This window comes from Entelurus aequoreus, linkage group LG08, assembly GCF_033978785.1.
Source record: "Entelurus aequoreus isolate RoL-2023_Sb linkage group LG08, RoL_Eaeq_v1.1, whole genome shotgun sequence".
NCBI lineage: Eukaryota > Metazoa > Chordata > Actinopteri > Syngnathiformes > Syngnathidae > Entelurus > Entelurus aequoreus.
Window position 1 is genome coordinate 41265286 of NC_084738.1, and position 25813 is coordinate 41291098.

The 25813-nt window shown below is 39.2% G+C and overlaps 1 protein-coding gene across 3 annotated transcripts; it reads left to right on the forward strand.

Moving 5' to 3' along the window:
* Window positions 1-3252: 3252 nt before the first annotated feature.
* On the forward strand, window positions 3253-25670 carry LOC133655889 (14-3-3 protein beta/alpha-1-like). Of its 3 annotated transcripts, none has more exons than XM_062056492.1 (6): window positions 3253-3400; window positions 8796-9107; window positions 14280-14403; window positions 18131-18294; window positions 21074-21169; window positions 24370-25670. In XM_062056492.1, the coding sequence occupies exons 2-6, from the start codon at window positions 8811-8813 to the stop codon at window positions 24496-24498; spliced, it is 810 nt and encodes a 269-aa protein (XP_061912476.1). In that variant the 5' UTR covers window positions 3253-3400; window positions 8796-8810; the 3' UTR covers window positions 24499-25670. The 3 variants fall into 3 exon arrangements, with proteins under 3 accessions (XP_061912476.1, XP_061912475.1, XP_061912477.1); XM_062056491.1 differs by lacking the exon at window positions 3253-3400 and adding an exon at window positions 3454-3599; XM_062056493.1 differs by lacking the exon at window positions 3253-3400 and adding an exon at window positions 3963-4002.
* The last annotated feature ends 143 nt before the right edge of the window (window positions 25671-25813 follow it).

A 25813-nucleotide genomic window follows, 5' to 3' on the forward strand; every position in this document is an offset into this window, starting at 1 on the left:
CCATCAAGCATGGAGTGATAGTTTAATAACTTATAAACGCATGCTTACCTTAGCTAAAGCTAAATACTACTCAAATCTCATCCGCCTCAACAAAAACGATCCTAAATTTCTGTTTAGTACAGTAGCATCGCTAACCCAACAAGGGACTCCTCCCAGTAGCTCCACCCACTCGGCAGATGATTTTATGAATTTCTTTAATAAGAAAATTGAACTCATTAGAAAGGAGATTAAAGACAACGCATCCCAGCTACAACTGGGCTCTATTAACACAAATACGACTGTATATACGACGGACACTGCCCTCCAAAATAGTCTCTCTATTTTTGATGAAATAACATTAGAGGAATTATTACAGCGTGTAAGTGGGATAAAACAAACAACATGTTTACTTGACCCACTTCCTGGGAAACTTATCAAGGAACTGTTTGTATTATTAGGTCCATCAGTGTTAAATATTATAAACTTATCACTTTCCTCCGGCACTGTTCCCCTAGCATTCAAAAAAGCGGTTATTCATCCTCTGCTCAAAAGACCTAACCTCGATCCTGACCTCATGGTAAACTACCGACCGGTCTCCCACCTTCCGTTTATTTCCAAAATTCTCGAAAAAACTGTTGCACAGCAGCTAAATGAACACTTAGTGACTAACAATCTCTGTGAACCTTTTCAATCCGGTTTCAGGGCAAATCACTCTACGGAGACAGCCCTCGCAAAAATGACTAATGATCTATTGCTAACGATGGATTCTGATGCGTCATCTATGTTGCTGCTTCTTGATCTTAGCGCCGCTTTCGATACCGTCGATCATAATATTTTATTAGAGCGTATCAAAACACGTATTGGTATGTCAGACTTAGCCTTGTCTTGGTTTAACTCTTATCTTACTGACAGGATGCAGTGCGTCTCCCATAACAATGTGACCTCGGACTATGTCAAGGTAACGTGCGGAGTTCCCCAGGGTTCGGTTCTTGGCCCTGCACTCTTTAGTATTTACATGCTGCCGCTGGGTGACATCATACGCAAGTACGGTGTTAGCTTTCACTGTTATGCTGATGACACTCAACTCTACATGCCCCTAAAGCTGACCAACACGCCGGACTGTAGTCAGCTGGAGGCGTGTCTTAATGAAATTAAACAATGGATGTCCGCTAACTTTTTGCAACTCAACGCTAAGAAAACGGAAATGCTGATTATCGGTCCTGCTAGACACCAACATCTATTTAATAATACCACCTTAACATTTGACAACCAAACAATTAAACAAGGAGACTCGGTAAAGAATCTGGGTATTATCTTCGACCCAACTCTCTCGTTTGAGTCACACATTAAGAGTGTTACTAAAACGGCCTTCTTTCATCTCCGTAATATCGCTAAAATTCGTTCCATCTTGTCCACTAGCGACGCTGAGATCATTATTCATGCGTTCGTTACGTCTCGTCTCGATTACTGTAACGTATTATTTTCGGGCCTCCCTATGTCTAGCATTAAAAGATTACAGTTGGTACAAAATGCGGCTGCAAGGCTTTTGACAAAAACAAGAAAGTTTGATCATATTACGCCTATACTGGCTCACTTGCACTGGCTTCCTGTGCACTTAAGATGCGACTTTAAGGTTTTACTACTTACGTATAAAATATTACACGGTTTAGCTCCAGCCTATCTCGCCGATTGTATTGTACCATATGTCCCGACAAGAAATCTGCGTTCAAAGAACTCCGGCTTATTAGTGATTCCCAGAGCCAAAAAAAAGTCTGCGGGCTATAGAGCGTTTTCTATTCGGGCTCCAGTACTCTGGAATGCCCTCCCGGTAACAGTTAGAGATGCTACCTCAGTAGAAGCATTTAAGTCCCATCTTAAAACTCATTTGTATAATCTAGCCTTTAAATAGACCCCCCCTTTTTTAGACCAGTTGATCTGCCGTTTCTTTTCTTCTCTCCTCTTCTCCCCTGTCCCTTGCGAGGGGGAGTTGCATAGGTCCGGTGGCCATGGATGAAGTGCTGGCTGTCCAGAGCCGGGACCCCGGGTGGACCACTAGCCTGTGCATCGGTTGGGGACATCTCTGCGCTGCTGACCCGTCTCCGCTCGGGATGGTTTCCTGTTGGCCCCGCTGTGGACTGGACTCCCGCTGATGTGTTGGATCCACTGTGGACTGGACTTTCACAATGTTATGTCAGACCCACTCGACATCCGTTGCTTTCGGTCTCCCCTAGAGGGGGGGGGTTACCCACATATGCGGTCCTCTCCAAGGTTTCTCATAGTCATTCACCGACGTCCCACTGGGGTGAGTTTTTCCTTGCCCGTATGTGGGCTCTGTACCGAGGATGTCGTTGTGGCTTGTACAGCCCTTTGAGACACTTGTGATTTAGGGCTATATAAATAAACATTGATTGATTGATTGATTGAATACTACGATTACATCAATGTGTTTTTATTATCACTAATCTTTTGTCATTTAAAAAAAATATATACATAACCTCAGGAAATACGTCCCTAAAGACAGGAGGTCTTTAAGTATGACTAATGTATGCTTTGTAGTATCTCTGTTCTAAAATTGATCTTTGAGTAAAATAAGAAATGTATGTTTAATGTACCATAAGATTTTCTGTTCAAATAAAGCCAATACTGACAATTATTTGCGGTCCCCTTTATTTTGAAAGGTATCAAAGTGTTGCAATACATTTTGGTACCAAAATATTGGTATCGGGACAACACTATACAGTAGTATTGGCCACAATATGAGAGCAAACCAATCACAGCGCACTGTTCAGTATCAGCGTCAGGCAGATACTATATTGAATAAAATGAGTGTAGCGGTGACCATAGGGGTATTATTTAATGTCTAGAGGGCTCTCATATAGTTAAAAATGGTATTTAGAAGCTAGTAAACAGGTTTTTATACTCTATCTATGGAAAGATTGGATTTTATAATGAATAACTCTTACACGCCCAAGCCCGAAACCTATTAACATTAAATGAGGGATTACAGTATTATGCTTTAAAAAGCATATTTTTGTATATTATTTTAGTATGTACATTTGAAGTAGTCTGCAGTTGAATATACACTGATGTTTACTGGTGACCCCTAAACAAACAAGGTTTCCATAGCAACCTGTGAGTTAACTGGCCAACAATGATTTACCTTACTTTAAATATGTCGACTTGCATGAAGGGGGAGGGGTATTCAAGGAAATAAATGGTGGAAATATGCTATATCAAGTGCTCAGCCTCGCCATTTTTTCCTGCTGCAGTTACCCTAGCAACTGGATCATGACGTCATCGTCCCAGAGCGACCCTGCTGCTGTGGCTTTGATTGGAGGGAAACCCCGTGGATGAGTGGGAGCCATCGTCAGCTGTGCGGCCGGGGACTCAGGAGCAGCGCTGTTTGAACCATTCACCACAGGTCAGTTTATTAGCTAAAAGGACCCGACGCTTGCTCGGTTTTTTTTTTAATCGACGAAGGGCTCGTAAAGGTAGCTTTCCGGCGAAGGGGAAGCGCGATAAAGGAGGACTCCGTGGTTTGAATGGTGATGCGCCGACGCTCAGTCATTGTTCGGCGGCTACCGCATTCGAGCCACCTTTCCTCACCAGCCCCTTACAAAGTACGCCGTCGGCTTTTGCGAGGCTGCCGTGCAACCTACGAAGCGACCTTAAATGCACACTTCCACCTAGCTAGGGGACATGTTTGTCCTTGTTTTCCAGGAAGCAAAAAAAAAGGGCGTTCACTAGCGAACATGTAAGCTAGTCGTTCGTTTTCCGCGCCAATGGAGGTCATTAACAGAACCAAATTGTCACGTTTAAACACCTCGTCATGTCAATACTACAATATTACATTCCATACTCGTCCAGGGTCGGGTTAGGTCCCTTTTCTGCGCAGGTGTGTGTCACTTACAACCGGGTTAGCCGACATTCCACAGAAGGGCGCAGGTGAGTGTGACTCAGACACATAAATAGTGCCATTTTGCCTTTTAATATAATCGTTGTATAACACCGCCAGTTCTCACGGTAAGACGACATTTATTCTTGATGCGCTTCAACGCGAATTTGAGGTATTTTAAAGACTGCAGAGTGTAAATGTTGTCTGTCTATCTGTGTTGGCCCTACGATGAGGTGGCGACTTGGCCAGGGTGTACCCCGCCTTCCGCCCGAATGCAGCTGGGATAGGCTCCAGCACCCCCCGCGACCCTGAAAGGGACAAGGGGTAGAAAAATGGATGGATGGAGACAAGGGGAGGGGGCGTCACATTTTAAATTTTTGTACCTATTATTCATACTGCCATTTGAAGTGGACTTCCTTGTGCAGGGTTCGTCAACTAAATTCTTCTTAGGACCCTTCACTATTATTTCAGTTTTGAGAACCAGCATTCTCTGGTTTTTGGTCTTTTGTCAGAGTTACACCAGGGCTCGAATTTAACCACGGCAAGTGCCGCGACCGCCCTCGTCTTTTGCCGTAATGCCCAAAAAATTTACCAACATTTGCGTCAAGAATGTGCCGTGACCGCCTTTGACTTTTTACTTGTTAATGGACGAGGGCTGTAACAGTAAACGGTATAATGATAATTTGCGATAGTTAGTAATACAGTTTAATTTTTTAATTAACGAAAAAACGTCATTTATTTACTGGTAGCGTTTGACTTGATAATCATGGCAGACCAACGACACCGACTTTGCTGCAGAGATTTCCCCTCAGAGTAAACGGAGCCAAGCTCTTGGTTTAACGTCATTTTCCCTCGCTTCCCGCGGTGCGTTTAAGAGTGCACTGCTGTGTTTAGATGGAGACAGGTGTGGACAATATTGGAGACAGACGCACTTGTCCCCACACTAAAAGTATAAAGCGAAGAAGAAAACTATTTGATGTTTTGCAGCAGGCGATGTGTCGTGAACGTTGTCACAACTTGTTTATAAAGTCTTTAGTTTGACTGGGATGTTCAGTCCTCCTTTATTTAACTGCAAACTGTATCAGTGTTCAAATAACATCAATACTGGCTAAAATGTTTAGTCATCTCATCGAATTGAACGCAGGCTGTGAAGATTGTGTATTCGATGTGAGAGGGATCACTCCGGGGGTTTTTTTTTGTTGGCCAAACTGTTGTACTGAAACACTAGGGAGGCATTGGAGAAGAACAACGCTTGTTTATTAGACTTCATCTTCATTAACCAAACTGCTTTGTGTTTTATTTTTATATCAAAAAGTAAACACAAGGTTTTTTTTACATAGTTTTTTTCATGTCACTAAGGTGTTACTTCAAAAATCATTCATGTGACACATCGTTTTGTTAATGTTTTATTGTGTATAGTTAATTCCTATCCGACATATTTCTGCTCAAACTCTTAATGGATGTGTCCTGATCTACATGTACATATAAATGTACATCACTTAAAAAAAACAAACTCTCTCTATCAAAATGTAAAAATAGAGATAAATGTATCATGTAATGACAAAAAGCTGACAAGTTGATGTTATTAAAGAATAAAAAACTTAATATTTGTCTATAAATATATGGATAACGTTTAACTATAGTCTTTTTTTTATTAGACATTACAAATGACATGATGGTATTACGTTCACACCCCAACACTGCTTTACCTAACAATCAGTAATCATGATTTCAATATTGATAACAATAATCTTAATTTTTACTTTGGCCATAATTGGCAGCCCTAGATCTCATACATGAACACTATTTTTTAATCTATATATATATATATATATATATATATATATATATATATATATATATATATATATATATATATATATTAGGGGTGTAACGGTACGTGTATTTGTTTTGAACCGTTTCGTTACGGGGGTTTTGGTTCGGTTCGGAGGTGTACCGAACGAGTTTCCACACAAACATATTAAGTAGCCGCCTCCGCTTCCTTCTGCCTCTGTTTCTGTCAGTACTCTACACAGCACCCAGCATTGTCCCACCCACACAACCATCTGATTGGTTACAAACAGAGCGGTAACAGCCAATCATCAGTGCATATTCAGAGCGGTAACAGCCCATCAGCAGTGCATATTCAGAGCGCATGTAGTCAGTACTTAGCGTTTAGCAGGTAAGCATCAGGCAGCGGACTCTCCCCAAATTATAATAAACAGCTCCCAGTCAACTACTAGTAACATCACTATGAGCCCGTTGACCTTCTAGAAATATAAAAGGCAGCTCGGCTCGCTCGCAGTCCTGGCTTGAGGTGAAGGCTAATTACGTTAGCTCATTTTGCAGTGTGTTTGTGTGCACAGCAAAGCCCTGTCGGTCTGTTATTTCACTTTACCTTTTTCTGTGTTGATTGAGCTGTGTTGAAGCAGCAAAAAAGGACATTATGTTAAATGAAGAGTTTCTGTCTCTGATAGTTGATATAATAATGTAACTGCATCATAAAGCAGTTACATTATTGTTACATGGTGTTCAGGGATGAATAGTGTCTCCTATTGCTATTGTACCATTTTTTCAGCTATAGTTACATTAATCATTAGTAATGCAGCAGCCTAGTTTTGAATGGCAGGGTCCCTACTATCACATGTTGATAAAAATATAACATTTACATAATAAATCAACTACAGGCTTCCCAAATGCTGTAATAAATTAAGCATGATGAGTTGTCTTGAAACTGTTTAATGTTGCACTTTTTATATGTAAAAGAAAAGTTTTGTCATTCTATTTAATCTGAGCAACAACTTGAGGCAGTATAATGTTGATTAACGTGGGCATAATTATTATAGTGTTCCCAATGTTAAAAGGATAAAGCCATTGTTTACAAATTTGGTAAATAAATAATCAAAAATTGTATATTTTGTTGTTTTCTTACTGTATCGAAAATTAACCGAACCGTGACCTCTAAACCGAGGTACGTACCGAACCGAAATTTTTGTGTATATATATATTGCCTCGAAAAATGTTTGCCTTGGTGTCCTAAAATATGAGCCCTCCTTTAAGGCAACACTTGCCTTGACCTTAAAAAGTTAAATTTCGAGGCCTGTTACACATTTCAGAAAAAAATAGCTCCATTATGCTTAATACAAGTGTCCAGCAGAGTTAAAATGTCAATGCAAGGGTTTACCAATGTGGTACCAGTTCCTCTATACCAGTGTTTTTCAAACCTTTTTCATCAAATACCACCTGAGAAAACTATTGGCTGTCCAAGTACCACCATAATGACCAACAATAAAATACAGTAGCGCAGTAGGCCTAAGTGTTCACTGAAAACAAGGCAGATGTTTTATTCAACTAGTATACTTCATATTTTTGGCCACTGTAACATTATACACAGTTTGAACAATAACACAGTGTTTGAAAATAGGAAAATAAAACACTATTTTAATCAAGTGATTATTTGTTAAGGAATTACAACTCTAAACAACAGGAGCGCTTTAGTGTTCTTTCATTTAATTTGCTGCAAAGATGTTAGTCTCGCCCAAGTTTTGAACTGAACTTGTGGTGGGCAGGGCGTGTTCAGGAAAAATTTGCTACCCATAAAAATTTGCTGAAAAAATAACCATAGCAATTAAGGTAACAAATGTTGATATATTGTGGTTATTTTGAGCATTTTTTTACATTCCAGGAAACAAAAACGGCATAAACCTTGATTAACCTAAAATGCATGGCTGGTTGTTTGTCTATACCAGTGATTGTCAAACTGTTGAGCTCCGTTTCGTGGTACGCCAAAGCCACTCGTTGAATATTCAAACACAGTGTTACTGTTCAAACTCTGTCGTTTCAGTGGCCAGAAAGATTCAATATACGTATTAAATAAAATGTGTACTTTGTTTTTAATAAATATTTAGGCCTACTACGCTACTGTATTTTAATGTTGGTCGTTATGTTGTACTTTGAGAGCAAAGTTTTTTTCTGAGGTGGAACATGGTGAAAAAAGTGTGAGAACCACTGGTCTATATACTGTATGGTGACAGAATGAATGCCAATAGTAAGTATTTTGACAAGCTTATATAAGAATGATAATAAAAACTACAAAAGCAGTTGAATATCCCTGTGATTTATTGAGTGCTAGGCTAATGAATTGTGACTGAAGAAGCCAAAATGTCTTATTTGTAGCTCCCCAGTGTATCTTTTTTTGCCCAGTTTGAATGTGTTTTGGTGCTTTTTTTCTTTGTCATGTTAGGATGGGATATTCTAATGGTTGATTGTTTATTTCAGCTAGGGAATCACTTGTATTTGCTCATGTTCTATATGCTGGGTGTATTAGTGCTTTTTCTTTATGTCAGGCGGTAATACATTAAAACGGTTGAATATTGTTGGCTATTTCACATTCATTTATATCTAGACAGATTAGATTTAGCTGCTTAATTTGTCTCATTGTCCACATGTTGTTCTTTGTCACATTATGATGTAGAACATTGTGATGATTGATTACTGTTACACGTAACCTGCATATTTTAATAGCTTTAATAGCATTTGCATGGAGTTGGTGTGCTAGCTGAAAGAACATGAGGCTTTCTACTCTAACACCAAAATATCAAGAATTGTATTTAAATACTTGCCAGTATGTTTCATGTCTGTTTGTGGTCAGTTAAAAAGCATGCCCTCATAAACAAGTTAAAAAAGGCAGAAATAAAGCATAGATAATTTTTTAAGGTATTGCTGTCTTAATGACAATGCCTATTTTAGTCTTAATTTGTAGTTGTTCTCCTATGATCATATCTGCCTTGCCCTTCCCCCTCTTCCCCAACACTCTCTCCTGTCTCCCTAATCCTTCTCCTGTCTCCTTTGTTTTGTTTTGTCCCGTCCCGTCCCCCCGCCCCTTTCTCCTTCGTCCTTCCTTCCTCCTCCTTGCCGGCAGCCCACGCAAGGAGCCATGGCAGACAAGGAAGAGCAGGTACAGAAGGCCAAACTGGCCGAGCAGGCTGAGCGCTATGACGACATGGCAGCCGCCATGAAGGTCGTGACGGAGCAGGGCAAAAGCGGGCTGAGCAATGAAGAGCGCAACCTGCTCTCGGTGGCCTATAAGAACGTGGTGGGCGCCCGGAGGTCCTCGTGGCGGGTGATGTCCAGCCTGGAGCAGAAGTCTGAGGACAACAACAAGACGGCCCTGGCCAAGGAGTACAGGGAGAAGATCGAGAAGGAGCTCAATGACATCTGCAAGGAAGTCTTGGTTAGTAGTGCCACTTACAACACATTTTTTTAGAATTATTCCAGAAAAATAAACTTAGTACAAAAATACAATATGGTACAAACAACTTCAGTAGTTTTATAAAATAATGTAGTAATAATGTACAGCATTTACTAGTGTTGTGCATCTTTGTGATGGGCGATTCGATAAGGCATCTAAAAACATGGGTTACAATACAATTCAAAAACGCTATATTTAAAAAAAGGGAATTATTCGATAAGATTTTATTTAGTGTACAAACGATTCATACGGTGTATAAACGATTAAATTCTATAGTTACCATTTGTTGATGGATTCATTCTTTTTTTACACAACAAAATAACAGATTGTGCGGTAGAATGTCACTTACAAATACAAAATAAATTATCTGGTTTACTTTCAAAATAAAATATTTAGCTTTCAAGGCGGCTAGTATTTTACACTGTGAAACGTCCTTATGGGCAGGGACAGACCTGAAGTCAACTTGTCAAAGGTTTTCAGACGTAATTTCACCTTGTTGACACAATGAATGAGGACATGCTGATTTTTGGAGGTCCAAAATCAAAGAATCGTGTTTTCACAGCTATTTGGGGACATAATAAGGGCAGCGGAAGCAGGGGAGTGGTTAGCAGGAGTTGAATGAGAAGTGTGTGTACAATGCTCGTCAGGGATGTCGTTATTGCTATTGCTACAAATACGATAATAAAATGGTTGTCATGCAAGTGGTGGGTATTGATGGACGGCGAACCTTGGAGATGCTCTGCGGTGTTGCCGTTCAGCAGCCGTTGCATATGTGGTGAAAATCTGGGGTAATCATTTTGCGTGCAGCTCTGACTTTCGCATTTTTTTAAAGATAACTTCCAATGGATTGCTAGTTTTGCGCAACACTTGGTCCATGTATCCATGCTCATCTTCAGCCATGTAAGCTAACGTTGCAAGCGTGTAAATCTTTTTGCGGGCAGCCCTGCCTCTCATGTTGTTTGAAAAACAAAAATGTGAATTGATTTTTAAGTTTGCGCGATACCCGGTCTATGTTTCTATACTAATCTAAAGTTTCAAAGCTGATTCTTATCGATTTGAGGTGGCTGACGCAGCCAAATCTCTCATTTGTCAAACCATATATCCGGTCGATTCGGTTAATCTTTCACAACCCTATAGCATTTACCCTAAACAGTGGACTTTTACGGTATCTCCTTGCTTCTCATTCAAATACACCATCATCAGCTTTTCCATATTTTCAAGGATCATTGTTAGCCGTTTAGATATTATTTTAACATTCTTGGCTAGCGACTCATTCTGCTGCAGTACGGTGCAGGAAGCAGTAATGCGGCCAAATTTTTTTGCGAAGTTGGTGACACGCTTGGACATTTTTCTAATTATTTCTATCTTTAATCCAATAAATATCATCCATCTCTTCTTAGCACTGTTCCTTACACTCACTTCATACTTCTCTATGGTTTTAAAACAAAATTATGTCTATCTCTAGATGTAAGCTAGTGAGTAAGGCCAGATATTTTAGTCGGATTTTATGACATGTGCTAAGCAAACTAATGGCGGGGATGCTTGTAACTAGTGATGTTCCAATTCCGATACTGATCAACCATAAGTGAGATCGGCTGATACCAATACCGATCACATGTATTAACTGTAAAGTTTTCCTTTTCTTAATGGTAAATGCTATTGACAATTTAACAATACCAACGCACTATTTAAACTATTTCTTTATTTTATTACATACAATTGTTTGAGCAAAACAAAGTCAATACTACACAATAGCTTAACGAAATCAAAAACTACCAATTACTACTCATTGAAATCCTTTTTGCCCTCAAAGTCCTTATGTGTCCAGGGACCTATTCTCTGACACTTCTTAAACTTAACTAAACACTTATTTTTTCTGTTGATTGAAACTAGCTTCACGGTTAGCTTAGCTATTAGCCTTTATGCTCATGCTTGCTCTCATTGTGTAGCATGTTTAGCCTCGTCCTGCAGATAGGTGATAACGATAAATAAGATACTAAGTACTGCATTTTATTTCCCGTAATGAGGGTGATTAGGTTTTGGCATGCCTGCTCCTGCTTGCTCTGTGTGTAAAACATTTAGCTTTTTCCTAATACTTGATAATAAGATATTAATAAATGCCGTTTATTTGCCGTACTGAAGGTTATTATCAACTCAGGGGAGCGACGCCACACTTTGTATGGAGACCCATAATTGGCTGCTAGCTTGTCAGCTGGGGGACTAACAAAAATAAATAGAATACTAGCCAGATATTAGAGTATATATGCATTTGTGATCGGCCTTAAAAGGCATTAATCGACAATTACAATCACATACTTCAAAAAAATCATCTGATACTAGTTGGTGGTCGATCGATAGGCACATCCCTAGTTGTTACAATAGAATATACTGTACTTCAAATGATAGCTGACGTTAGTTAGCCAAATTGTTATCATTAGCTAACAAACAAATGTAATGCATGTGTCATTACATACTAAAAACCGTAAGAGGGTGTGATATAATGCTTAAAACACATTGAGAAATTAGTGCTCTCTAGGCATCAGCGTCAATATTTTCTAACCGCCCCTTTAATAAACAGCAAAGATGAGCTCGCCATTTTATTATTTTACCTAGGTTGTTTTCTTTTTCTGTGGGTGCATCTTCAACAAATCCTGTGTGTGCATTGTGGTTATAAGAAGCCAGTGAAGTTCTAAAAAGTGTACCGACCACTCTTTTGTCATGTGCTTTCAGTCAACAACACTGTACTTAATCCTGACTCGCCTTCCACCCTAATTTTTTTATATGACAACAGTGAGGGGAGACTTTTTTGGGGAAAGGACAGCACACAGACTGGTGTGGAGATGAATTACAATGAGCCGTTTGAGAGGATGGTCAACAGTAAAACAGCGCGTGGACTAAAAAGATGCCGTCACCTAATCGCGGCCGCACAAGTCTATTTAGCACACCCCTCATGGCTGAGGATTTCACATTGGTCGCTTAATGTTGGTTTTGACCCCTGTATGCAAGATATGATAATGGAAAATCTTCAAGATCCAACTTTTTATTCAAATTTGAATAATAAGATATTGAAACTGATTTGGTGGAATAAAAGCTTCCATCTTTGTAAATGTAAACCTGTTGGTAGGTTGGTATGAAATTGTAAATGAGTATTGGGTAGGTACATTTTGAAATGAATTGTATTGTACTGTATTTTGTATAATTTATGATGTATATTTTAACTGTGGGTCCTTATACATAAGCTCTATACTACAAGGGATTACCTTTTTGCAGAACAGACTCTTGATATTAACAAAATAAACATTAATGTAATATAAATTATGTCTGTAAATAAAAAAATAAGTCCCGGTAAGGTGGGTGGTTTTTGAAGATATAGCTGCTTATTAAAGGGTTGTTTGTTTCTATGAGGACATCCAGTGTAAACTGTAGTTACAGGCTCAGCTATTTATAGACACAGACGTATACTTTAAATTATGCAGCCTCTCCATGCTTTGTGGCAGCACTTCTGGTTTGCCACAGATGTGTTAAGAAGAACTGGATGTGTTGTGGCTCGCTCTCCAATGGGAACCACCATTAAGCAAATCACTACCTTTTTCATTTTTCTTTTTTAAAATAAAAGACAACCCAGGACAGCAAGTGAATTATTGTTTTTACAATTTTAACCGCAACTTCTGCGCCTCGCCCATGAAGTCTCTGTTAAGAGGCGGGTGAAGCCACAAGCGCCCATGTTTGAAACTCCAAAGAAAATAGAAGCTTGTTTTAATACTTTTTTTACAAGTAAATTGGGTGTCCAGTTATTTTATTCATATAGGCAGCCTCTTCCAAATGGTGCATTGTTATGTAGGAAGTATGTGACTTCATGGGCGTATTAAACAATAGCTTAAAAAAAGATCAATCCCATAATGAACCACAAAGGGCGTGCACTATTTTGCAACAATCAGCATAGGCGCTGTTGATTAAGTCTCAACAATTTTGCAGTTTTAAAGAGGACCTATGATGATGTTTGTCTTTTTTGACTTCTAAATGGTGTTAGTGTTGGCTGTCAGGTTAAACAATGCCAAAGCATCATGAGGTTCATGCATTTTGGCATAAGCTTGCACGCAGTTTTTGATGCCTCTCTTAGCAAGGTTTTGCAGTCTCGCTACGTCATGACGTCACAGCGAGGTGGACATACTTATTTGGACATTTAGTAAAGCTCTCAGCCATATTGAGTTGAGTTACTTGAGTTTGACACCTATGCATCCATCCATCCACCATTGCTTGGTCCTCTTGGGGTCGCGGGGGGGCTGAGGCCTATCGCAGCTGCATTTGAGTGGAAGGCAGGGTACACCCTGGACAAGTCGCCACCTCATCGCAGGGCCAACACAGAGAGAAAAGCATTCACACTGACATTCACACACTAGGGCCAATTACGTGTTGCCAAACAGCCTATCTCCAGGTGCATATATTTGGAGGTTGGAGGAAGCCGAGGTACCCGGAGAGAACCCACGCAGTCACAGGGAGAACAAGCAAACTATTGACCATGAAAATTAGTGTAGTGAAGGTTTTCGGGGTCCCAACTAACTCCTCAGATCTCATCACAAAAAACTAAATAAAAAAACATAGAAAAAAGAAAGTGCACTGATTAAACAAAATAAATGTTATAAAAATAACTTCATTTCCACAGTATGAGCATGTGCCGGTGTGAAAATTGTACAGCGTTGTCTTCCTCTATTTACTTAGCACAGTCATTGCTTAATATTGCAGCAACTTTGAAGACTCGCCACTGAGAAATGCATGAAAAGACAGAAAATTACCCATAACTGTCCAACTAAGAGGCTTAAAGAGATAAGAATAAAGAATGAAAAGGTATGCTTTATAGTAGGCCCACAGGTTTTCCTAGAAATAATTCCAGTACTTAGGAATGCTGCATAACACAATAGCTAGTGGAGTATGGTGGCTAACTTTATTGTATAAGAAACGTACTCAGTAGTTGTAAATTGTATTTATTCATTTGTCTTTAATCTGAAAAAAATCAGCTTAGTTTTGACTAAAGCTTTCCCTAACAATCTATTTTTTGACTTATCTCTTCCTACTTATCTTGCCGTCGCTGTTTCAGCAACCTGTGAACCACAAAAGGCATCACTGACTTAAAACTCACATTCATGCCCCTTGCAGGACCTGCTCGAAAATCACCTGATTTGCGAAACCACGCCTGCTGACAGCAAGGTATTTTACCTGAAGATGAAGGGCGACTACTTCCGTTACCTGGCTGAGGTGGCCTCTGGGGAGGACAAGGAGAGTGAGTGACACATTTCAGTTTTTGTTTTTTTTAACCACATACAGCTGGGGGGTTCCAAACTTTTTTCAGTGAGGGCCGTATACCAAAAAATGGAACAAGGCGCAAGGCCACTTTGATACATTTTGTTCATTAAAGATGTTAAAATCAATTAGATGTACATCTAGTATACAGCGATATTGCAAAGTCTGCGTCATACATCCCTGACGCTTAATTATCTGAGAGGACTCAGTCAACTCACTCTCCTGGCGTCCGAGGGATGCGCCTTGCTTTTCCATGAAAAACAATACATTGTGTTTAAAATCACAGTAACTAGTCTTTAATGCAAACTTTCGTTGACGTTGCTAAGAAAAATCAATTATAAAATTTGTCGCCGACCAATTCATTTGCTGATAATAGTTGGTGACGTCATTGCTCGTTATTTTTCCGGATAGAAAATAACAAACACATGTCTGTGTGACCAGTGACTGCCGAGCAATAGGAAGTCAAGCTTACTTTTCATAGGAGTGCGTCTACGATGAGAACGCATTTAAAGCGCAAGCATGTCGGACACTTGGCGTATGCAGTCTCTGACTCTCCTCAGTAAGGTACCATATTTTCCAGACTATAGAGACTATAGATATGTGGGCTCTGTACCGAGGATGTCGTTGTGGCTTGTGCAGCCCTTTGAGACACTTGTGATTTAGGGCTATATAAATAAACATTGATTGATTGATTGAGTGTAAATAAGCCGCACCCACTAAATTTAGAATGAAAATATATTTTTCCATATATTAGCTGTACTGATTTACAAGCTGCAGATATTTATGTTGTGAAATGAATTATTTATACAAAAAGATTTTGTAAAAGTCTATTTACATACCTTAAATGTTTCCAAATGGTGTCTTTAACACGGTAGTAAAACGAATGATCAGACAAAACAGAAATCATCGTCATAAACCCATTAGCTGCAAAAGCTCGCTCCCCAATCAGCTAAACAGACCAAATAACTCCACGGTGACGTCTTGGTGAATTTACTGAGGAATTTGTGAAACTGAAACAATAAAAAACAGAATGCTATTGTGAGTTAATACTAACACAGACACTCTCAGATATGTTAGCATGTTAGCTAATGCTAACGGCGCTAGCTTCATTACATTACGATGGCATGTACAAATATACAAGAAAACACTCCTACAGACATCACACATGGGATGGTTTAGCAAGAAATAATTGTTTTAGTTTGTACTATAAAACTTACAAACTTAGCTTAGAGTGATAAATGAAGAATAATTTTGAGGAAAAATGCTATGGACGACTTGGAAGAAAGAAGAGCAAATGTACTTCCGGCTCAAAGCTCTAAACAAAGGAGCACTGCAGAACCTGCAATGAGCTAACTTTTCCAAAAGATGGCGCAATAGCTCAAACAAAACACTCTTTCAGTGTTTTTGCTTGGAAAAAGATCCATAAATTAGCTGCACCGTTTTATAAGCCACAGGGTTCAAAGCGTAGAAAAAAAAGTAGCAGCTTATAGTATGGAATTTACGGTAGTTAGCTTGTTAGCTCGCTAGCAGAGACAAAGTTGTGTGAAAGTTGCTTTAACCCCTTATTTTAGCCTAGTTACACCAGCAACATTTCAGTCCGGTAAAGTTAAAAAGAGATTGGCACATTTAAGGTTATTGGATCAATAACTATACCAAAATGTCCTCAAAGGACAATATACCTGTCTATATACCGTCTATATACAGTACCACTCAACAACACATCATCACAAAATGCTATTTTCTTTTAGCTAAACTGACTCAATATCTCCACGGTGACGTCTTGGTGAGTTTACTGAGGACTTTGTGAAACTGAAACAATACAAAAAGAATGCCATTGTAAGTTAATAATACTAATACAGACCCTTGTAAACATGTTAGCATATTAGCTAATGCCAACAACGCTAGCTTCCTTACATTACGACAGCACATACAAATATGCATGAAAACACTCTTACACACATCACGCATGGTATGGTTGAGTAAGGAAGAATTGTTTGTTATATTGTAAAATTTACAAAAGTCGCTTGGAGAAATGAAGATTGAGTAGAAACGCTATGGATGATTAGAAGACTGAACGGCACTCTACTTTTGGTTGTTGAAAGCACTACCGTATTTTCCGGATTATAAATCACATTATTTTCATAGTTTGGCCGTGGGTGCGACATATACTCCGGAGCGACTTATGTGTGAAATTATTAACACATTACCGTAAAATATCAAATAATATTATTTATCTCATTCGCGTAAGAGACGAAGCAAATGGCAGCAATCGTCACACACACGTCAGCAATCGTCACTCACACGTCAACCAATAAGAATTCGGCGGGGGAGGGTCATGGCAGAAGTGCATTGTGGGTCATGGGAAGCCAACTGCTATATGCTACTGCCGTAGCTATTAAAATGGATCACATCAACATTGGCGGTAACTTATAAAAACTGAGAAAGACTGAACAAAAATGGCACCGAAAAGGAAATCATATACTGCAGATTACAAGCTGGACGTAGTGAAATATGCAGCAATAAGGACATACCAGAGGTGACACCGGGGAGGAAGATTTCATCGGATTTAGCGATCGGGAGTGACAGATTGTTTGGTAAACGTATAGCATGTTCTATATCTTATAGTTATTTGAATGACTCTTGCCATGATGTGTTGCGTTAACATACCAGGCACGTTCTCAGTTGGTTATTTGTGGGTCATATGGCGTACACTTATTCAGCCTGTTGTTCACTATTCTTTATTTTAAATTGCCTTTCAAATGTCTATTCTTGGTGTTGGATTTTATCAAATAAATTTCCCCCAAAAATGCGACTTATACTCCAGTGCGACGTATATATGTTTTTTTCCTTCTTTATTGTGCATTTTCGGCCGGTGCTACGTATACTCTGGAGCAACTTATAGTCCGAAAAATACGCTAAATGGAAGGACACTGCAGCACCTGCAGTATGCAAATTCGTCCAACAGATGGCACCATAGCACAAACAAAAAACACCTTTTCAGTGTTTTTGCTTGGTTATTTATTGTCTTATTTTTATTATGCTGTCAGCGAAGAAAAATCCATGAATTAGCTGCTTGGTTTTATAAGACGCAGGGTCCAAAGTGTAGGAAAAAAGTTGCGGCTTATAGTCGGAAATTTACGGTAGTTATTTCGTAACAGCCTAATGAGCAGTACAGCATCAATATTTATGAATGAAGTTGTCATCTTTATTGCTAGTTAGCACACACCTAAAAATATTTCAAGCTGTATTTAAAAGCCAATGGCTAAATTAGTGCCACAAAATATGCTTTATAATCCGATTAGTTGACTAATCACCAGCTCAGTGGTCTTGTGGTTAGAGTGTCCGCCCTGAGACTGGGAGGTTGTGAGTTCAAACCCTGGCCGAGTCATACCAAAGACTAGTAAGTCCAAAACAGAAAGAGATGATACAGTATTATCTGCTCACAGACGCGACCTGTATGTTGTTTGAGCACAGTGCAGCTAGTCCTGGATAGTCCCACTCCTCAATGCTTCAGTCACACACAGGATTCTCACAGGAATGAGGCAAAAATACAACATTACCTACTGTACAATAAAGAACAACAAATATGCTTCTGGAATCATTTGAAAAGATACATAAATCATGCATTTTATAGACACATGTGGGCTAAAATCATTTATATCGGAGTGTTTTATTTAGATGTATTTTGTCCCCCCTCCTTTGCACAGACATCATCCAAAACTCGCAAAAGGCCTACCAACAGGCCTTGGACATCAGCTACAAAGAAATGGATGCTACTCATCCTATTCGTCTCGGCCTTGCTCTCAACTTCTCCGTCTTCTACTACGAGATTGTCAACTCACCAAACCAGGCCTGCGATCTCGCCAAAAAGGTACAGCTCCCCTCCCACCACAACAAGACTAATTAAAGCAGTCCTGTGGATAAAGGCCACAAAGTAAAGACATTTCGCTGTAATGCAGTGTTGTGATGAAGCGATGGCGTCAGTAGATACCAGAGGTGAGACCAAGTCATTGTTTTGCAAGTCACAAGTAAGTCTCAAGTCTTTGCCCTCAAGTCTCGAGTCAAGTCCCGAGTCAAGACAGGCAAGTCCCAAGTCAAGTCCAAAGTCAAGACTGGAAAGTCTCAAGTCAAGTCCCAAGTCCTGCATTTTAAGTTTCGAGTCCTTTCAAGTCCTTTTAACCACAGACTAATATATTTACACAGATTGTGTATGCTTTTAAAACGCTGTATTTATTTATTAAAACAAGTGCATTTAAAATTGCAGGGACTGTATCCCTGCAGACTGTATTGATCTATAATGATATATAATGTAGGAACCAAAAATATTAATAACAGAAAGAAACAACCCTTTTGTGCGAATGAGTGTGAATGAGTGTAAATGGGGGAGGGAGGTTTTTGGGGTTGGTGCACTAATTGTAAGTGTATCTTGTGTTTTTTATGTTGATTTAATAAAAATAAAAAAAAGTAATAATTTTTTTAATTTTTTTATTTCTTGTGCGGCCCGGTACCAATCGATCCACGGACCGGTACCGGACCGCGGCCCGGTGGTTGGGGACCACTGTGTTAAAGTATTTGGCAGAGGTTTTTATCCAAAGCGACATACATAAAAAATACATATAAAACAATCACTGTAAACATGATCATTTAAGGGAAGAATGTAATACAAAATATCAATACAAAGTGTCAAGACATAATAAACTCTGCTGCTGCAGCAACAGAGATACAGTCTATAAGATATATAGATATCTAATGTATTCATACATTGTTTATGTAGAATATACGCATGTTTATATAACCTAATCATATTGTTTCTTCAACTTAAAAATAACTGTTTTTCCCCCCTTCTCTGGTATTATATTCCCAGTTTTGATCTCGGACGTCTGGTCACTTATAGCATATAATAATATTTTATTACTGTTAAACTATTAATAATAAAACACGCCAAAACATGTGTCCTTTATCATAACTACACGTATGACAAAAAAGCGCGTGAAAATCAGTGGTATTCAGTGAGGTACAATGAATTAAATGCGCTGACAGTTCATTGCTCCTGCCAAATGAATTGCACTGAGTGGAGAGGATCACCACTCCAAGATGGCGGCCCAGCGTCTCGTCTGCGCCAGTAGGCAGTAGCGGTCGATGCTGCGTACCCTTATAAGATGTCTATGGTTATAACGTTAGCAGTGAGTTTACAGCCTCACTGATTTAAATACACAGCAAATAAAAGTCACGTTACTTAGCCAATAAACGTTAGCTTACATTCAAAACTTACCGTTCTGTTTGCAACTTCAAATGTCGAACGAAGTTGGAAGTTGTTGCAATTCGTTTTTTGTTGACCAAGTCGTAGTTTTAATACCCGAACGAAACTATATTTGACGTAATTTTTCCTCACTGGCGCGTTGTTTGAGAGCTATTCTTCGTTGGTTGTTCTGCAATTTGATTGGATGAATGCTGTGGGATGAAAACAATGTGGATCTAATTTGATTGGCTGTTGTACTGACAGACACACACGCTGAGAGAGCGCACACTCCCTGACAGACACACACGCGTACACTTTGGAAGATACGGAGCGCTCCCGAATAACTTTTTAATCGTTGGGTTTTGGGGAAAGTAGCAAGTCTTGTCAAGTCAAAAGGCTCAAGTCCAAGTGAAGTCACAAGTCATTGATGTTCAAGTCCAAGTCGAGTTGCAAGTCTCTTTACATTTTGTCAAGTCGAGTCTAAAGTCATCAAATTCATGACTCGAGTCTGACTCGAGTCCAAGTCATGTGACTCGAGTCTGACTCGAGTCCAAGTCATGTGACTCGAGTCCACACCTCTGGTAGATACTAGGGCTGTGAATCTTTGGGTGTCCCACGATTCGAATCAATATTGATTCTTGGGGTCACGATTCGATTAAAAAATTTTTTTTTTTTCAATTCAACACAATTCTCGATTCAAAACCGATTTTTTCCCGATTCAAAACATTTCAATACATAGGATTTCAGCAGGATCTATCCCAGTCTGCTGACATGCAAGCAGAGTAGTAGATTTTTGTCAAAAGCTTTTATAATTGTAAAGGACAATGTTTTATCAACTGATTGCAATAATGTAAATTTGTTTTAACTATTAAATGAACCAAAAATATGACTTATTTTATCTTTGTGAAAATATTGGACACAGTGTGTTGTCAAGCTTATGAGATGCGATGCAAGTGTAAGCCACTGTGACACTATTCTTTTTTTTATTTTTTATAAATGTCTAATGATAATGTCAATGAGGGATTTTTAATCACTGCTATGTGGAAATTGTAACTAATATTGATACTGTTGTTGATAATATTCATTTTTGTTTCACTACTTTTGGTGTGTTCTGTGTCGTGTTTGTGTCTCCTCTCAATTGCTCTGTTTATTGAGGTTCTGAGTGTTGCTGGGTCGGGTTTGGTTTTGGAATTGGATTGCATTGTTATGGTATTGCTGTGTATTGTTTTCTTGGATTGATTAACTTAAAAAAAAATATATATATTACAAATAAATTTACAAAAAAAAAATCGATTTTTAAAAAATGAGAATCGATTCTGAATCGCACAACGTGAGAATCGCGATTCAAATTCGAATCGATTTTTTCCCACACCCCTAGTAGATACTCACTGACTTGTCTTTTTCCCTTCAGGCTTTCGATGAGGCCATCGCCATGCTGGACTCGCTCAACAGCGAATCCTACAAAGACAGCACCTTGATCATGCAGCTGCTCCGTGACAATCTCAACGTGAGTTTTTTTAACTTTTTAGTTCACGTTGCCCCTTCATGCGTGTGCTGCCTTTTTATAGCGGTGACATTACTTGTCATGACCAAAGTATTTAAACAAAGGTATTCAAATACAGCAATTATTCTATGTCTAGTTGATTGGAAACACTAAATTGGCCCTAGTGTTTGAATGTGAGTGTGAATGTTGTCTCTCTATCTGTGTTTGGCCCTGTGATGAGGTGGCGACTTGTCCAGAGTGTACACTGCCTTCTGCCCGAATGCAGCTGAGATAGGCTACAGCACCCCCTGCAACTCCGAAAGGGACAAGCGGTAGAAAATGAATGGATAGTTCCTGTTGTTGTTACGCACCTCAGGTTCCACTTCGCTGCTCTTTGCCTTCGGTCTCAATTTAAAAAAAAAAACATGTCTCCAACACGGCGTGGCACGGTTGTGGGCGTGGCCTTGCCTGCAACCTGAGGGTTCCTGGTTCGATCCCCAGCTTCTACCAACCTAGTCACGTCCGTTGTGTCCTTGAGCAAAACACTTCACTCTTGCTCCTGATGGGTCGTGGTTAGGGCCTTGTATGGCAGCTCCCGCCATCAGTGTGTGAATGGGTGAATGTGGAAATAGTGTCAAAGCGCTTTGAGTACCTTGAAGGTAACATACTAGAATAATGACCTGGGGGGAAAACGCATGCTTAAATTTGAGCTTTCCCATTTCTCTGCCTTAGCTCTGACCAAATGCAGTATTCAACAGTCTGTGTTTTGCCCTCAATCTCCTCTTGGATCAAATGTTTCCATACTGTAGTCAGAATGTTATTTATAAAAAAACAACAGTAAAAAAGCAACACACATTCTAAGTTGACCGCTGTGCCTTATCTCCCGATGGTACAGTGTTATATTCCACAGTCTCCACTTTTTTGCCGTTTCCTCTCAGATAGAATGTCTCATAACAAGCATGCAAAACGGCTGAAAAACCCACAAAACCCACACATGCAAACTTTCGCTTACCCAATTGCTGTGCCTTGGCTCTGGGCAAATGCAGTAATATTCTAAACAATGTCTGTTTTGCCCTCAATTTCCTCTTGAATAAAAAATGTTTTCAGACTGTAGTCAGAATGTTTTTTAACAAGAAAAAAAACATTCTAAATTGGCTGCTGTGCCCTATTTTTACATGGTACAATATTCTACTCCACAATCTCCACTTTGCTGCACAGTCTCCTCTCGGATAAAATGTCTCATTACTATAGCCAGCTTACAACAACGGCTAAAATGTCCACAAAAGAACCCCACACGTATAAACCGTAGCTTTCACAGTTCTTGTGCCTTAGCTCTGGCCAAATGCATTATTATACTTAACAGTTTCTGTTTTGCCTTCAATCTCCTCTTCGATAAAATGTTTACAAACTGTAATCAGGATGTACTGTAATTCATCCAAAAAACAACACACTTTGTAAGTTGACCGCTGTTTTCTAGCTCTGAATGGTACAGTATTATACTCCACAGTTTCAACTTTGCTGCGCAGCCTCCCCTCAAATAAAATGTGTCATTATTATTGCGAGCATTCAACAACTGATAAAATGTTCACCAAAACAAAACCCACACATGCCAACTTGAGCTCACTCTGTTTCTGTGCCTTAGGTATAATATTATGCTTAACTGTTTCTGTTTTGCCCTCAATCTCTTCTTGGACAAAATGTTTACATACTTTAGTCATGATGTTATTTATCAACAAAAAAAAATACATTCCGAGATTACCGCTGTGCCTTAGCTCTGTATGGCACACTAATTTATACTCCACAGTCTCAACTTGGATAAAATATCTTGTTAACAATTGCCAACATGCTACAACAGCTAAAATGTCCACAAACAAAAGCCACACTTGTAAACATTAGCTTACCCTGTTGCATGATACTGCATTGCTATACTCCACAGTAGGGCTGCACAATTATGGCCAAAATGATCATCACAATTATTTGAGAGCTGCAGTGAAAAAAGGCAACTTTTCTCATGCAGGGCAAACGGGCTGATGCTTAAGTAGTGGTTATTACCATCTACTTCACTAATTATTTTTTAAATACTGGCAGGGTTTCCACAGGTCATTTCATAGCATTATGTTATTAAATGGATTTTGCGAAAATTGAGGCCATAAATGGCATTAAAAAGCAATAAATCAATGTCCATAGGTATAAAAAAAATTCACACATTTGCAATTAGCAACAAAAAAGACAATAAAACAAACCACCTGACCCAGTTTTTCCAATTCCGAACTGCAGTTCAAGATGTTCCATTTTATTTTGATGTTTGTTTTCCTATTTAGGATAATTAAGTTATTGACCTTCTAATTACAATGGTTACAAATACTACAGTAATGAATAATGTTTATTGCATTTGAAAGTGTTACTTTCATTATATTAACATGTATAATGATAACTAGTGCTAAATTTAGCCACAGTAAATGTAAACTTTTCAACTATTCAATGTTATCATTGTCAAATGCTTACAATTTTGTCTGAAAACAATTGCATGCTTTTGACTTTATATAATAACAATCTGCAGTAGGACATGGGCATTACATTTGTTTTAAGTTGCATTAAATTAGATCTACTGATACCTGCAGAAATCCTCTACCGGTATAACGTGTATATATTGTGTCTGCTAATGTAGTTGAAGAGAGGGAAAAAAGGACCGATACCAATATAGACACAATAAACGTCAAAATGTCAAATGTCGGCGCCAACAATCGGTCCATCTCTAATGTAAACAAAGCTTTCAGTTCAAATTCAAACTTCAAATATGCAGTACGATTACCGCTTTTATTGATAAACTCCTGATGTATTTGATCAGAAAAAACACTTTAATAAACTCATGGAATGTGATACTGCTCACTTTCTAACGCACTAAGCGCTGGCTAGCCATTAGCGGTGCCAGCTCCAGCAGCTAGCGCGCTCATCGTGTTACCTGTGGTGTTGTTGCTAAGGAGTATTTGTTGTGACATTAGCTTACATCATCCTGTCTAGGCCATTTACATGGAATAGAAGTCATTAAAGCGTTGCTCACCGAGAAGTTTGTGACTCATGAGAAAATAGGGTGTGTCGTGTGAGTGAGTGTACAAGGAGTGGCTCGGAGCAATGTCCCGTTTCCTGGGTCTCTAGCCGTATTTGACCCCCGAGGCGCCTCTGACTCCGCGCTAATGCTGGCTACCTGTGCCTCCTTATTGCAGCTGTGGATGTCAGACAACCAAGGCGATGCCGAGGGCGAGGAGGCGGAGACAGAGGCAGAACCGGCGCAAGAGGCGGCGGCGCCGGCGCAAGAGGCAGCGGCTCCGGCGGCTGCGGCCGACAAGAACTGAACTCTGGAAGATTCAAGAAAAATAAATTTACAAGTTTTTTTTTGTTTTTGTTACCTCTCACCAGCCTAAGTTGTGTGCGCGGTTTTATGTATGTGTGTGCGTGCGTGCACGTACATGCACACACAAGTATGTTTACGCTCCACTCACAGTGTAGACTACAGTTTGTGTGCAGAATCATTGTGCAACGTAACAACACCTCTGCATATGATTTATACAAATATGTTTTTTTTTACTCAATGTGTCAACCAATGGATGTTTTTTTTCATTCGAATTTTCGTATGCTTTAGTCCCAATGTATTCCCTCCTTTTTTGGTCCAAATCAGTCCCTTGTTTATGGTAGCAAGCTGGCCACCATGACAGGACAAAAATCTCTTGACTATATTTTGATACTTTGTATGTTTTTACTTGAACAGAACATTTGTGACACTTGGGTCAAAAAAACACTTCAACCAAGACAGAACAAATAAATGGTCACCGTGGTCAGATTCTCGCTAAAATTTTGGGTTTAGTTATTGACGGGAGTAAACAAAAGGGTGCTGTTATCATCCCACACCACGTGGTAAAGTCCTCTTTTTACGGAAGGTACTTGTGTCACGGCTCAGTGGCTTCTATGAGCGTCGCTAAGGTGTGAATGAATATTTCTGCTTTTGTCCATTAGGAACCAACAACAAACCGCTTGATACTGTAACTTTTTTTTTAGACCTTTAATCCCTCCAGCAGTGCGGAGGAAACTTTTTGCCATGTGCTTTTATGTGGCTTTCTACTTTTTCTATTCAAGTGTTTTTGTATTTGCTTTTCGTGTATGTAATTTACCCCGGGGATGTATGGTTTTCAGTAGTATGGTGTGAGAGGTAGACGTGCTTCAAAAGTGGCACATACTGATTTTTATTTTTTATTTTTTTGCTTAAGATTTAGCTTGAACCAGGTGAAACATTTGCCGTCCTTTTGTGCAAAGAAAAAAAGTTGATGTTAATTTAAATTAAGTCAAAACTAGGAAGCGACATTTTGACCATTTAGTCGACACAAAACAGTGCTGGTTTCTTATAATCGTGGTGGTTTGACAAAAAAAAAAGATGGGATGCAGGATTCTAAACATTTTGCAAGTGGCACTCTTTAAGTATGTTATTTGGTTATGTGCTTTCATGTGAGATTAATTAAAACATTAAATCCAACCAAGTTGGGCTGGGTGTGTCTTCTTTTCGGTTTAGCAATTGTTTACAACATTTAAAATGGGGAACTGATTCAAAGTGTAGTGCTAAATAGCAATAAATTAATAGAGTATTATAAATGTATTGGAGCCTAAAGTACTAGGCAG